Here is a 16,545-nt window from a genome sequence, read left to right on the forward strand (position 1 = left end):
GGTTAAAGGTTGAACACAAGTCACAATATCATACACTCATCTAAACCTCTAATAATACATCAAATTCGCAGCAAACCATTTATCAATTTCAACATTCATCAACATTACAATTCTTCACACATTCATGGATTTCAATTATGAAACCTAATCTCTACCATACCTATCATCATGCCAACCCTTAGAGAGTAAGAACCCCACCCTTACCTTAGCAAAAGCTTCATCTTCTCCAATGGATTTCTTCCCCTTTATGCCCTAGCTTTCCTCTCTTCTTCTTTTTTTTCTCTTCTTTTTCACCAAAATGAGTTATGAGACTAAATCTCTATAACCCTAACTCTTACTATCTCACTAATGGGCTTAACCCATAACTCTACCACTTAGGTCCAATACTACTAACTCCATTATATTATATACCCAATAAGTCACAAAACATCCTATACTTAATTAAATAGCCACCCAACATAAACGAATATTATTCCCAATAATATTCCACAGCTACAATCGATCCATAACTTAAATAATACCAACTCACAATTGTATTTCTCCGACTAATCCGACCATAACTTAACTGCTCAACTCAACACATTAATCCATTTACACCTTTAGAATAATACCGATAAATCCAGACTTTGACTAATTCCAACAAATAAATCCTTGATCAATTTAATTAAATAATTAATCAAATTCGGGGCGTTACAATCCCATTGACTTCGCTTCTACCCCAAAGATGACATAACCTTAGTGAATCTTCCAAACCATTCTCGAGGTAATTGTTTTAGGCCATATAATGCATTTTCGACTTGTAAAATGTATTGTCAGACACGTTTTTTCATACCTCGGTTGTACCTGCGTGTAAATCTCCTCCTCAAGCTCCTCATGTAAGAAGGCATTCTTTACATCAAATTGTTGTAAATCCTAACCATAATTGTCAGCAAATGTAAAAATTACTCTGACTGTATTCTCGCAACTAGAATAAATGTCTCTGAATTGTCAATTCCATAGGTTTGTGTAAACCCTTCTCTCAATTGATACATAAACCTTATATTCTTCTTCAATGCGTCCATCTCTATATTCATGGCTTGCTTCCATTTTTTATCAGAAAATTCCTCAAAACATTAGTAGGTATGGAAGTAGCGTTTAGGTTTGTAAGGAAGGCTATATAAGTAAGTGGGAATTTTTGAAAAGAAAGATAGTTTGAAAAGGGATATAAGGGTTGGTTGGTTCATTTTTTGGTTCACTTTCTAATAGCAATTGGAACGTTTAGGCCATCCTTTATTGTTTGGTTCAACATTTTATCTTGTAATTCATAAGAATTAATTACCTCATTTGAAGGAGTCGAGTCATGCTCTTGAACTTGGGTTGATTCAAAAATTGCCTTTGACTTTCTCATGTAAACCAAATTCTTTACATATCTTACATCAATTTCAAGTCTAAGTTCATCTACAGATGTATTTGATTGATTTGACTCAGCTCTTAATTCTCCATTTTCTTGAGCTTTTCTTGACCATTACTACATTAACCAGCTAGACGGGGTACATTATCTCCCATATGAAACAAGCCTCCACAAGTTTTCCTACTTCTTACTCGACAACCTTTCTTTTTTATTCCCCTTCTTTCCTCTTTCATTGGATTGCAGGCTTCGCTTCGGGGCGTATGGCCAATTGATGACACATTATGTCGCGATCGATGTCTGACATGTCAGTCGGGACTCATGCAAAGAGGTCAATGTTTTTCTTTAATAAGTCTTAGATTTTTCTTCTCTTCTTCTTCTTCTTCTTCATGGAGCGTGGTCCCTATTTGTGTTGTTTGATGGGGCTCTGGGCCGATCTCTATCTTCTTTAAATCTTCTAATGGTGTCAGGCTGTTTTCCGGGGCTTCGTTCCGCGGGTCAATGTCCACGAAATGGACATCACGTGGTTTATGAATTGGCTTATCCTTCTGACTTTTGCACAACATTAAACTGTCCCGATAACACTGTCTGGCTTATTCCTGATTGCCTTTGATGACCCCTATTCCTGTCCTCCAGCGGGAACCTTATTGTCAAAATACAGGTTGGACAGGGCCACTTCGAGAGCATTAACGACCATGTACATGACTTTTGTCTCCTTCACATTCCCTCCTTTACGAAATACGGTGCCGAGGATGATGTAACCTGAGACATGTACTTGTTCTCTTGAGAATCCTACTAGTGACCCCTTAAATGGTCGTAGTAAGTCCATGTCGAGCCTTAAACTCTGGAAAGCTTCCCAGTACATAACATCCTCCGAACTGCCCGGGTCGATGAGGACACGTTTTACGTCCCATTTTTCTCTTTGGACATCGATCACCATGGGGTCATTTTCATGAGGGGTGATGCCTTCTGCATCTTGCCTGGAAAAATTGATCTGGATTTTGAACGAGGGATGCTCCGAACTGAGTGTCTGCAAAATATGAACCACTCGTCTTACGTAGCTTTTCTGTGATCAGTTTAACTCACCCCTTCCTGAAAATCCTCTAGCTATAATGTTTAATGTGTGGCGGGGAGCACTCCGCCCTCTATCTTCATTCTTGGGTTTTTTAGGGGATGCTCTATCGTCGGCGCGGTCTCGGGCCACCCTCCTTCCTGTCATATTTCTGGAGGCGCCCTCTTTGTATGAGTTTTTCAATTTCCTATTTCAAATGGAAACAATCCTCGGTGTGGTATCATCGTACCTTGTGATACTTGCACTAACTGTTAAAACTGGATCCCATAATATCTCCTATGGGAGGTTCGACTTCTGGGATTACTCGTGCTATATATGTATCCATTAAGATTCTCTCTCTGCTGGTGTTTAGCGGGGTTAAATTCTCCAGTAGCCGCCTATCAAACCTTCTGGACCGAGGCGGTCTGTTTCTCCCGCATAACTGCTCCTACGCTTACCATGTCCCGATCCTTCAAATCAGGCGGTCAGACCCTTTTCCTTTGTGTATATGGTCCTTTTCTCTGCGTTGCTCTCTTCGTATCTGATATAGCACTATGTCAACTAGTGATATCCTCCATAGAGGTGGCGGGCTTCTGGGCCAATGATTTATTAAACTGTCCGACCCTTATCCCATTCTGGAAAGCTTCCACGAACAAATCTTGGTTGGGATTTTCCACCTTTATAGTTTCTTTATTAAAGCGCGCCACACATTCTCTCAATGTTTCATCTTGACCCTGCCGAACATTGAAGAGACCGGTGGTCGAAACCTTCCGGTGTTTGCTGTCAGAGAACTGGTGTATCAACATCTTGGCTAGATCCTAATAACTGGTTACTGAATGCTTGGGTAATCCCATTTACCAACGTAAGGCAACCTCTTTCAAAGTCTCAGCCATCAGCCTGCATTTAAGTGACGCACTGGCCCGATGATTGCCATTTGAATAAGGCGAGATGCTAATACATCTAGGATGCACGTCTCATATGTACGCATAAGGCTGTCAGGTAGCGGCGGACAATGCTGAGATACACGTCATAGATGTGCATAAATCTCCCAAGCACGAGACTTGTAAAAGACCATACGTTTAAATTAATCCCACTCAAAATATACATCTCGGGTGTGCAACTTTCTTATTTAGTTTGTTGATAAATGTGCAGCACAACCTTAAAAATATGGGAGTGGATTTTCTCCCACAAAGTATATATGTAGTGAAATCTCACCCTTAAAATAAAAAGTCCAAAATTTATATAATAAATATACATTTTTTTAAAGGTGTGGATGTACACTACTTCTCCTCCAATAAAATTTACATAGGAAAGAATCCTTTTCCTAAAAACAATCTATTAAAATATTACGAGAATATTATATGTTTGGACTAATTGAAATATTTAGTTAAGTCATAATATTTTAAATATTTTAACAAGTAAATTTTCTCATAGTACAACAATATTCAAATTATTTAGAATTATAACAATTATTACTGATATTTTAAATAATAATTTTTAATTTTTTAAACTTTTTTAATACATAGTTAAAATATTAAAAATCATATTAATATTTATACACAACTCTGAAATTCGCAATTCAAATTTTAATGACGATGTTTTAATATAAAAATATAAAATTTTATCTATGCTAACCTTTTTTGATTTGGACTAATTGAAATATTTAGTTAAGTCATAATATTTTAAATATTTTAACAAGTAAATTTTCTCATAGTACAACAGTATTCAAATTATTTAGAATTATAACAATTATTACTAATATTTTAAATAATAATTTTAAATTTTTAAAACTTTTTTAATACATAGTTAAAATATTAAAAATCACTAATATTTATACACAACTCTGAAATTCAAAATTCAAATTTTAATGACAATATTTTAATATAAAAATATAAAATTTTATCTATGCTAACCTTTTTTAATTTAATGGAGAGCGTAATGATTTGATATATATATATATATATATATATATATATATATATATATATATATATATATATATATATATATATATATATATATCATTTTCTCCTATGACGATATTTTTTAAATACTGGTAATTGATTAAAGATAAATATGATGCCTGCTGTCCTTACATTTGCATGTGCAACCCCACCATGTACAACTTAATCACCAGTAATATTTAAAATTATTTTATTTCTTTCCCATCGTTTGTAAATAAACAAGAGTTTTTGTATTCTCCTCAATTTCCAACCGTTATATTTTTTTTACTCAACCGTTATTACTCTTTAAAAAAAACTAAAATGAAATATAAAATTATGTAGATATCTCCAAATCAAAAGGAACAAACAAGTTATCTCCCAATCTCCAACTGTGACCAGGTCACTCCTCTGATACATACTTAATTAGTAACAACAAACCCAACACAGTACAACATTAATCAACCTCATTTCAGTCCTCAATCTCAAAAACTCAAACAACTCCTAGATTCATTTGTTTTCATCTCACAAACATCAAACACATGTTCATGTTTCTCAACCATGAAACCACTTCTCCTCATTCTCTTCCTCTCCCTCTCCCTCTCCACCACCATTACAACCCAATCTCCCTCTCTCCCTCTCCCTCCAACCCCATCTCCCACATCCTCACCAACACCTTCAACACCTTCAACCCCATCAAAATCCACTCTTGACCCTAAACAAATCACAGCCCTACAATCCCTCAACATCCCAACCTCAAAAGACCCATGCTCCCAACCCTCCTTCCACAATGCAACCCTCTGTGACTCCTCAAAGCCCTTCCGCCACCTCATCTCCCTAACCCTCTCCAACTGTTCCTCCTACGTCTCCCTCTCTTTCACCGCCCTCAAATCTCTCTCCACCCTCACCTCACTCAACCTCATCAACTGCCCCATCTCACCTATCCACTTCCCTCCCCAACTCATCTCATCTCTCACAACCTTCACCTGCATCAACAGCCTCCGCAGAATCTCCGGCGTCTGGCTCTCCCAGCTCCAGAATCTCACCGATCTCACTGTCTCAAATGTCCAAGTCAAAGCTTCTGGCCCTTACGTCTTACTCGGCCACATGAACTACCTCAAAACCTTAACTGTTTCTCATGCTAACCTCACTGGTTTCTTACCTGGTCACATTCATTCCAATCTCACCCATGTTGATTTCTCAGGTAATCAGCTTAAAGGAAACATACCCATTTCAATCACCATGCTTGATAGTCTTCAAAGTTTGAATCTTTCTTCAAATAAACTTGCCGGTGAAATACCCTCTTCCATTGGTGACTTGATTTCTCTCAAAAACCTCTCTTTAGCTTCAAATTCATTTTCTGGGTCCATCCCAGATTCAATCTCTGCTATCCCTGGCTTACTTCATTTGGATCTGAGTTCAAATCAACTCAATGGGTCAATCCCAAAGTTCATTTCCGAAATGAAGAGTATCAAGTACTTGAATCTAGCTAACAATAACCTCCATGGTGTTGTTCCTTTTAACCAAACTTTCATAAAGGGGTTAGAAGTGTTCAAACTCGGTGGGAATAGCAATTTGTGTTACAATCATTCAGTTTTGTCTTCGAAGTTGAAACTTGGTGTTTCTCCTTGTGATAAATACGGGAAGCCGGTGTCGCCGCCGCCTTCGAAGGATTCTTCTGCAGATGATAGCAGTGATGATGATTATGATGATAGTGATGATGATGGTGGTAGCAAGCATAAGAAGGATAGTCATCATGGGCCTAACAAGTTTGTTCTTGGTGTGGCTATTGCACTTTCTTCCATTGTTTTTCTTATTGTGTTTTTAATTGTTTGCTCTAAATGTTGTCGTTGAAGTTAAAGAAAGTTTTGATTTTGGGTTTTTAGATTAGGAAAATTAATTATTTGTGTTAAGTTAAGAGGGCTTGTTTATTATTTAATATTTATTTATTATTATACAATTATTACTTGGAACAAAAATGGAAATCACCCAAAAAAATGGCATTGTTACATTTTGATATTTTGATAGTAAGAGAAAGAAATGAAGAACCAAGTCATTGATTCATCTGTTTGTTGATTACATTCAGGGCCGTCTTTGATGGCGTGTTAGGCGGCCTACCGCACAATGTTTTAAATTTCTTAATGTTAAACTATAAGTAAATAGGGCCTCATGAAATATTTGTCGGGTTAAATCTAGATTAAGTAGGGTTGCTATTTATTTTTTTATTATTAAACTGTGACTAACTTATACAGGGAGACTGCTTTGATTACATTGAGTTTATGTTGAGCCTATTGTTAAACCTTGTTAGGAGTATACTTGTTTTTGAAAGATTACATTGAGTTTATTTTGAGCCTATTGTTAAACCTTGTTAGGAGTATACTTGTTTTTGAAATACTTTCTGGAAGATTGTTTCACATAACATTTGTACTCATTTTGGGATAAAAAATGGTTGGAAAAGATATGATGACACTCATGTCATGTTGGGCTAGAAATGGCTTAAAATGTGAATACATTATTTGTGGGTACAATTTTTGGAGAACAGATTTGTTTAGCATGAGTTGGAGATAGATAGAAGTTCAGGTGGATGATGATGGTTTGTAATATGATGGTTTGTTGAGTGGAGTATATAATGATGTTGTATGTATGATTGTAAATATTTGGTTATGGTCCTATTTTATGGCATGTGCTGCTTTAGGTGATTGGATTGGATATGTGCTGTGTGACCTACCTTCATCATATGCCAGCTTTGTGTTTGCTTCTTCTTCTTCACCATGTGCTTGATTGATCCTCTCATAATACATTTGTGTGTTCTATAAGCATCAATTTGTTAATATTTTGTGCTAGTTTAACTCACATGTTCTGTCCTGTGTAGCACTGATACCTCTAAATAAAAATAAAAGCGTGTTTGGTCTCTGGCACATTTCTTTAAATACAAAACTGTCCATGTAAAGAGAGATTTGTAATTTATGTTATTATCATTGAGATAGAGTTATTTCATTGAGATTAAATTGTGTTCCCTTTTATTAGATTGTCAATTTGTCATTGTCGCCTTCACTATTTCAACTAGTTTATGGCGTAATCGTTTGTTGGCCAGCAAGAAATTTAGAACTAAATATTGATGTCAACAAAGCTTTTTATATGATGTTAAATATAAATGCATTTCATAGTCAAAGGCTGGCTTAAAAGATGAAAGCGTTTAAACATATAGAGAATTTGTCTTGCTGCCCTTTGAATTAGACATGCCACCCTCCTATTATTTATATTGACTAAAATATACTTTTCATAATTTTCACTAAAAAATTGTTGAAAAATTCAGTAGGTCAATTAAAAACTCCAATATGTAATTTTACCCGAACTTTTAGAAACTCAGAGAAAATCGTATTAATTTCTGGATTTTTAAAAATTTAGTAGTTCATATTGAATAGGTCTATAGAAAATGAGGTTAACACTAAGATTTTTTGATTTATTAATTTTTTATATTTTTTTAAAATTTGATAGTTCATATCTGCTAGACCAATAAAAAAACAAAATTAATATTATCGATTTTTTTTATAAACTCAGTATATTTATAGTTTTTTGAATATTTGAGAAACCCGATTAAAATTATTGTTCGTGTTTTAAGAACCCACGATTTAATACAGGATATTTGAAAAATCCAATATGAAAAATATGAATTTTTGTTGAATTTTTGAAAAAATTGGTATAAAATTATAGATATTTTGAAAACAAATTATGATTTTACATCGGTTTTTAAAAAATAGATGTACAATCTATATTTTTATATTAGTATTTTCATAAATTCGCGAAAAACTAGAAAAAACTACAAATAATTATTTTTGTAAATCTGATATGTTAATCTAAATCTTAAAAACTATAATTTTTTGTTTATAAAAATTAGAACACTTTTACTATAAACATTTTGATAAAATTATACAAAAACAAGTGCCAAATTGAAATAAATAGGTTAGAACAAATTCTCAAACATATACCTTACAAAGTCCAAAAATCATAGCAATGTGATGCTCAAATTTAACTTTAATATCAACCCTCACTTGTAGTGTAGGTTTAGATTCAATTTTCGCAGAATGAATGAAAAATCAAAGTTTGATGTTTCAAGAAGTCAATTTAAATAAACATAGATGATGCACCGATAATGTTTATGATTTAACATTTTAAAATATTCTGATTAAATAACTGTATAATACTACTTTACTATAATGAAAGTGCACTACTATTTTTTTTTAGTAAAAATAAATATTCATTCATTTCAATTGATAGAGTACATTGTTGCAATACAAATTAAAAATCGCCAAAAACAAAAAGGATGAATCTACAAACAAACTCACACCACCCATGTTAATAGCATAAAACAACAAATTGCATATACCTACAAAAATAACAATGACTATATTGAAATGTCGGAAATATTTATGCCTCCGGATATGTAGCGTTAATGGCACCAAAGTCATATATTGGATCTGCACTGAACCGAAACTCGTCTTTCAACTTGAAATAAATGAACACCGCACAAAGACAGAAAAACAAAAAACACCGCACAAAGACGGGAAATCAAAACAAACAACAACGCACTAAAAAGACGAAATCAAAAAAAAAAACACTAAATATATGTGAAAATCACTTATTTAATTAATAGAGGAACAAGAACGATTTAGAGGGGTGATTTTGATAAAAAATCATCCCCCTCTAAGAGATAAAGAAGAAGAAGAAAAATATGAAAGTGCACTACTATTAAACTCTTAATATAAGACTCAAATACAACTCCAATAATTGAGACCACGACAAGAGAAACTCCAATGGTTGAGATCACGACAAGAGAATTGAATCGCAACAAGCATTGAAATTGATAAGGAGTTGAATGTTGTTTCAAAAATTGGAAGTCAAATACCGATAAAAAACCGATTGTCTAAGGTATATCCAGTTGGAAGTTAGAGGCTAATTTTTGAAGATATGAAAATTTGATTTCTCTCCACAAATGTTTTTCTATACTCACCAAAGTAAGATCCCATGCTTAAGGGACTCAGTTATCTGTTGTGTCACACAATGTGTCAAAATAATATATATGAATAATGTTGTTAATAATATATATAAACAATGTTCTAGACCAAAAAAAAAAAAAATAATGTTGCATCAACTATCTAAAAATTGAAAACACACTACAATACGGAAGGGCTTTAAAAGCGCTTTTTTTGGCCTTTAACAGCGCTTTAAAGCGCTGCCAAAGTCAGCGCTGGCGTAGGCTACGAAAGCGCTTCTAAAAGCGCTCTGGTAGACCCCCCTATAAGAGCGCTTTTTCTAGAAAAAGCGCTCTTATAGGGGGGTCTACCAGAGTGCTTTTTCTGGAAAAAGCGCTCTGGTAGACCCCCTATAAGAGCGCTTTTTCTGGAAAAAGCGCTCTGGTAGCCCCCTCCCCTACTAGAGCGCTTTTCCAAAAGCGCTTTGGTAGGTTGCTTTTTTTTTTTTTTTTTAATCTTTGGCAGCGCTTTTTGTAACAAAGCGCTTTAGTAGGGGAACCTTTAAGAGCGCTTTTTAAAAGCGCTGTCGTTGCTAAATGAGATATTTTAAAGTGCAGCCTATAATTTCAGCCTCCCAGATCGACCTGTAATATTTTCGACCTGGAATATTTTCAACCTGTAATATTTTCGACCTGTAATATATTTTCAACCTGTAATATTTTCGACCAGTAATATATTTTCGACGATATATTTTCAACCATAGGTAGGACTATATATATACTAATATAATACCATTATAATATCCAAAATTATATATATACATCATTATGTCAATCAAACTAAATCTCTAACATCAACAATATTATACTTCAAATATTAATTGGCAACAATATGAACAAAGTTAGTAACCATATATTCTGGAGTACTATAATATTCTCTTCAAATCGACACAAATCCTACTACATGAATAGCTGATGAATATAAAATTGACACAATTCCTCTTTGATTTCTTCCAACTTAAGTTTCGGGTAAGAAGCAGCACGAAATTCGTCAAAGTACTACAGAATAAAAACATAATATGAATGATTTAGTTAAATGTAATAAATTATAAGAAGTTATCTAATTAAGTTATAAATCCATACCGTGATTGGAATCTCTAATTGATTCATTTGAAGGATTTCTTTCATAAACCTCAAAACAAAGTATCCGCAGTCTGAACTGTTCCGCTGTATCGGACACTACATAGAAAACAAATAAGAATTTATAGTTGTCTTGTTTTATCAAGTAGCATAAATATTATAAGCAAAATTGTGAAAAATAATGTACCTGCACTTTGATCCAAGTAATGTTGTTTGATTTAGTCCGGGATACCTGTGCGTCTCGTTGACTTCGGAACACTTGTATTGATCTAACAAAAATATAAAAGCATATATTTAGATCAATCTCACAAATAATTAAATATATAAATATACAAGAATATTTAGAACGATCCCACTTACAAATCAATAATTTCCTTCATAGCCGGATAATTGCTCCACTCACCATCTACCGAATTCAGAAAATATACAACTTCTCTTATCGGGTTGATAGCAAGCAACAACCAGTGTGCTCTATAAATTAAAACAATAGGTTATATAAAAATTTTGCTACGCAAAAGAAACAAAGATTAAATGAACCAAGAATGAGAAACTAACCCTACTGGTCGGGTATTATACGCCCAAAGAATCAGACTTTCTGTATTGCCGGATGACATGAATCTATCGACTAAGCGCTGTCTAACTGATTCCGGTTCCGAATCAATTGTCATTCCGCTGCAATGGGCGGAAGACACGAAACGGAATCTGTTTGACAATGCAGTCCCGCGCAACACTCTGTCATGCAACAACCTTAAATAAAAACATTATAAACATATTAGCGGATGAGTGAAAAACATAATAAACATAATGTGTAAATAAATTGTTCGACTAATTAAATAATATATCGGATGAGTGAATATTACCGGATGTACGAGTGCATATTAGCGACGCCTAGTTGTTCTTGTGTAAAAATCTCTTCCAAGTCATCTATTGCAATATGTGAAATGAATTCAACACCAAAGATACCTTCCTACATATTGATTTGACGGAGAGCACCTTCCTTCAAATCGGACATATCAACAAGTGTTCCGAGCGTCGTCCGATATCGAGGAAAAAAAGCACCACCTTTTTTTGCCGTTTGCTTCGGAGGACCCTTAGGCGGTACGCTACGAACGACCTGTGTCACTTGTTGTGACTCCCGAGCAGATGCCTAAAAATCAAATAACGATCGATAAAATATAAAATCATGGAGTTTTACATTCAAATTATATATTAACACCTTAAATGTACCTCTTTTAGTGATGCAACAGACTCCTCCTCCTGTAAAATCCCTTTGCCCTTAATTGCGGGTTTTGTAGGAGCAGTCTAAAATTAAAATGTAAAAAATAATTAACGTAACGGTGCAAAATTGACATTCGAAAACTAAATGATTCATAATGGTTTTGAATATACCTCATCACCAATGATAATGATCTCCGAGGGCCATGCAACAAATGACCCTATTGCATCTCGCAGCAATGTCGTCTCTGAGACCATGTCAGGTACCGGTAGCACCGCATCATGATCTAATACAACATCCACCGATACTTTCAGGTGTCCATCCGGGAGCGGTCTATGGTGAAGTAAATCTCCCACAGTGTTGTGCACTTTTCCCTTGCCAACTAGGCGATAAGACGGTGACGATAAGTATAGCTGGCAAGAAGAAATGCCCTAAACCAATAGTAAATATAAAGTCATTATCGTTAATAAAATAGAACAATTTGTAAGGAAAAGAAATTTATAATTACCTCGGGAAGTTTTCTTTGACAGTTGAAACTAGCTTTATCACTAGTTTCTTTCACCGATGCAGTATTGCACTTTTCTCTCATATACATATCTTTATCTCTTTGCAATTCAGAGACTTGTGCTTGCAATTCCTGCAATTTTTGCAACACTTCTTCATTTGAAGGATTTCTTCTCCTAGGATGCTTGTAAAAAGAGGTTGGAGTCACACCATGACCCTTACCCCTCACCCGACCGGGATACTCAGGAGCATCTAGTGCTCTACTAAGTATGCTCCTATCATCCTGGTCCTCACCGGTGGACACCGATTGCGACAATGTCTCCTGTAATTCATTTACATTTCAATAATTATTAGTGGAGATAAAAAATCATTTATATATTAAAAAACATTTGATTTAATTAAAGACACAGTATTATACTTACACATTCAGCATAAACTCTCTGAACATCGGGATCGACAGCTCGATTCTTGCCCACACGAGCTTCCTTCCACAACACATGTTCAGGAAGTGAAGTTTCCTCACTTTTAGACTCCTCTAACTATGCATTGACACAAATGATAAAATCGTCAAATAAAACACATTTAGACAATTAATTAAAATGCATTTCTATTTACTTACAAGTTTATCCTCTAAGCGTGCATATCCCATACCCCCTTTTTTGTATGGATACACGGGTTTGGATGCTCTCGCACTATTCGTGGCACTCCTTTTCCGAAAATCTTCATCTCTTTGATTTACAAACTCAGCCCAATCTTTTTCATCAATGAAGATCTCATACTTTTTTGGCCGTCCCGGTGCCTCTTCAAGAAAGTTTCCATCTTTATCCTTAAGATAGGTGTTTGTCAAAAAAGCCTTCCACCCTCTATATCTTTTGCCGGCCAAACTAAGTATGTAGCGTCTACGATCATCTGGTATCTCAAAAGTCCTCTGCAAAAAAACATACGCATAGTGTGTTAGTATAAGTAATTTAAACAATTTATCGTCAAGATAATAACAACAATTAACCATATATGATATATACCTGAAGCTCGTCCCAAATCGCTTTTTTTTTTCCGCATCCAACTCTTCGCTTTTCAGATTCCATTTAGCTATGGAGACCGGAATATGCATACGAACAAGTGTACCAATATAGCTTGTCAACTTTGCAGAATTAGGACCAATTGCTTGTTTATCAGAATTCCAATCCAAACGGTATACTAATCCTTGGTCTCTATGTCGAATGATTCCCTTCATAATGGTGATGCCTCGTGCAACTTCTTTTGCTTCAGTATCAGGTGGAGCATTTGTATCTGTGGCATCTCTTTCTTGAGCATCTCTTTCTTGTGAGTTTTCTTGTGAGTTTTCAGGTGGAGCATCTCTATCCGGAGCCATTGAACCTGTATCAAACAAACTAAAGCACATTAGTACACTATTAATAAGCTAACAATCTATAAAAGTCAAATGGAAGTCAAACCATGCATGTACAAGTAAATCGGAAACGAAATCGGTACAAATCAAAATAAGCGTCAAAAAAGAAAGTTGTCGGAATTGAACGAAATTTACATGGCTATGGTAAAACGTCCCCACGGACTCAAAAATAAAGTCGGTTTTCCAAAATTCAGACCCTAAGCCCGACTTTTGATTACGGGCAGAAGCAAAACCGATAAAAAAACAGTCCCGAAATGTAAAGATAAGTGCATGAGCAGCTCCAGAATCGTCAAAATAGTATAGTTACATGTAAAGAAGTCAACAAACGGATACATGGTTCAAAAGTTATGTACAAAACGAGAATATGTACCAAAATTGAATAAGTACTATACTATTGAATAAAACAATCGGTACAAATTGAATAAAGCAAATTTGTCGGAATATGTATACTATTACCTTTATCACTAACGTCTCTTTCTTTTCTTGGTAGGATTGTGTTCTACGCGTCTCTTAACAACGCGGACGGTTGGATTGATCCAAATACCCTCATTATGATCATTTCTAGTACACGATTCATTCTCATTTTGATCATTTCTTGTACAAGATTCAATGCCAACACCAATATCACCTTGATCTTCAATGTTTTCATCAACTATTTTGTTAGATAAAAGCACTATAGACCATTTCGTACTTGTCGGATCATTGACATAGAACACTTGTTTAGCTTGAGAGGCTAGAATGAAAGGCTCATCTTTGTACCCTACCCTATTGAGATCCACTGGCAAAAATCCTGACTTATCCATTCGTATGCCACTATTATTTTCAACCCACTTGCAACCAAATACAGGAATCTGAAACTTCGCGTAATCAAACACCAAAATGCGCTCGATAACCCCAAAATATGACAAATTTGCAAATTTCGGATTTAAGTCATTCGCACTTGATATGTGCATTGCTTCAGCTACCAAGGTAACACCACTATTTTGCATAGTACTTTTATCATCCTTTTCTTTGGTATAAAATGTGTATCCATTAATTGCGTATGCGCTATAAGAAAGCACAATTACACTTGGACCATAGGCTAAACATCTCAACCTTTCTGTTACTGAAGCAGGATCTGAATGATACTTTGAATAAATATGATCCCTAAACCACGGTATGAAACTTCGATTGTGCTCTCGTACTATCCAGTTCTCATTTCTATTTGGATTTAAATCTCGGAGAACAACCTTGTGCATTTCAACATACGGCTCAACCTCAATCTCATTGTGCAGAACATACAAGTGCGCTTGATCCCGTTCGACCATTGATACTGTCACAACTTTATTTCCAATTAGCCTTTTTCCTTCTTTTTTTTCGACAATATGAGATTTGGGGAGTCCAATTGATTGAACATTTGACAGATATTCAGTACAAAACTCAACCGCTTCTTCAACAACGTATCGTTCGGCAATACAACCCTCCGGTCGACTTCTATTTTTCACGTACCCTTTTAATATTTTCATATAACGTTCAGCAGGGTACATCCATCTCATATAAGCTGGTCCGCACAATTGTGTCTCTTTCACAAGATGAACGACTAGATGAACCATTATGTCAAAAAACGAGGGAGGAAAATACATTTCAAGATCACATAAAGTAACAACTATCTCTTTTTGCAATGTTGGTAAGATCGTGGGATCGACCACCTTACTGCAAATTGACCTGAAGAAGAAACACAGCTTAGTTATTGCGCTTCTTACTTTTTCTGGCAGAATAGAACGTATACCTATTGGTAAAAAGTGTTCCATTATAACATGGCAATCATGCGTCTTCAAACTCTTTTACTTGAGGTCTTTCATGGACACAAGTCTTCTAATATCTGAAGAGTAGCCTTCTGGAACTTTAACTTCACTGAGGAACTTACACAATGTTTTCTTCTCCTTTCTAGATAGAGTGTAAACAGCAGGTGGCAGATATGTTCGTTTTCCTTTCATCACGGGTCCCAATTCAGTTCTCATTCCCATGTTTACCATGTCCTTCCTTATGTTGAGGCCATCCTTAGACTTTCCTTGTATATTGAGTAACGTACCTATGACGCTGTCAAATACATTTTTTTCAATATGCATAACATCCAGGAAATGTCTTACGTACAACGACTTCCAATATGGAAGTTCAAAAAAATTGACTTCTTCTTCCACCCACCCTTGACAAGTGAATGTGCAAAAGGCTTGCCAAACTGAGTGCTCACATCTTTCACCTTTTCAAAAATTTGATCACCAGACAAAAAAGGCGAGGCTGTACGATGTTCGGCCTTTCCATTGAATGCTTTTCTCCATCCACGGTAGTGATGATTAGAATTTAAGAATCTACGATGGCCGAGAAAGACATTCTTCTGACAAAGCTCCAATCGTGTCGTATCGGTTTCATCTTCACAAACAGGACACGCCTTTTGACCTTTATTGCTGTACCCGGATAGATTTCCGTATGCTGGAAAATCATTAATTGTTCCAAACAACATCGCCCTCAAGTTGAAACTTTCCTTACTATACCCATCGTAAACCTCCACACCGTTCTCCCACAAAAACTTTAAATCTTCGATTAACGGTGCCAAGTATACGTCTATGTCATTCCCTGGTTGTTTAGGCCCAGAAATTAGCATAGATAACATCATGTACTTACGCTTCATACATAGCCACGGAGGTAGGTTATATATCATAAGAATCACATGCCATGTGCTATGCGAGATACTTTGAATACCATGCGGGTTCATTCCATCAGTAGACAATAACAACCGAAGGTTTCTTGCTTCTTTTCCAAATTCAGGATAATCAGTATCAACTTTCGACCATTGTGGTGAGTCTGCCGGATGTCGCAACTTTCCATCAATAATTCTTTCATCTGCATGCCAAGTCAAGTATCTTGAATCGGTCTCACTACGATACATG

The 16,545-nt window shown here is 35.4% G+C and overlaps 1 protein-coding gene across 1 annotated transcript; it reads left to right on the forward strand.

Moving 5' to 3' along the window:
- Window positions 1-4,746: 4,746 nt before the first annotated feature.
- LOC131644861 (receptor-like protein 51) lies at window positions 4,747-7,258 on the forward strand. The gene has a single exon (XM_058915473.1). The coding sequence runs from the start codon at window positions 4,940-4,942 to the stop codon at window positions 6,230-6,232; it is 1,293 nt and encodes a 430-aa protein (XP_058771456.1). The 5' UTR covers window positions 4,747-4,939; the 3' UTR covers window positions 6,233-7,258.
- The last annotated feature ends 9,287 nt before the right edge of the window (window positions 7,259-16,545 follow it).

Source organism: Vicia villosa, linkage group LG1, assembly GCF_029867415.1.
Source record: "Vicia villosa cultivar HV-30 ecotype Madison, WI linkage group LG1, Vvil1.0, whole genome shotgun sequence".
Taxonomy (NCBI): Eukaryota; Viridiplantae; Streptophyta; class Magnoliopsida; order Fabales; family Fabaceae; genus Vicia; species Vicia villosa.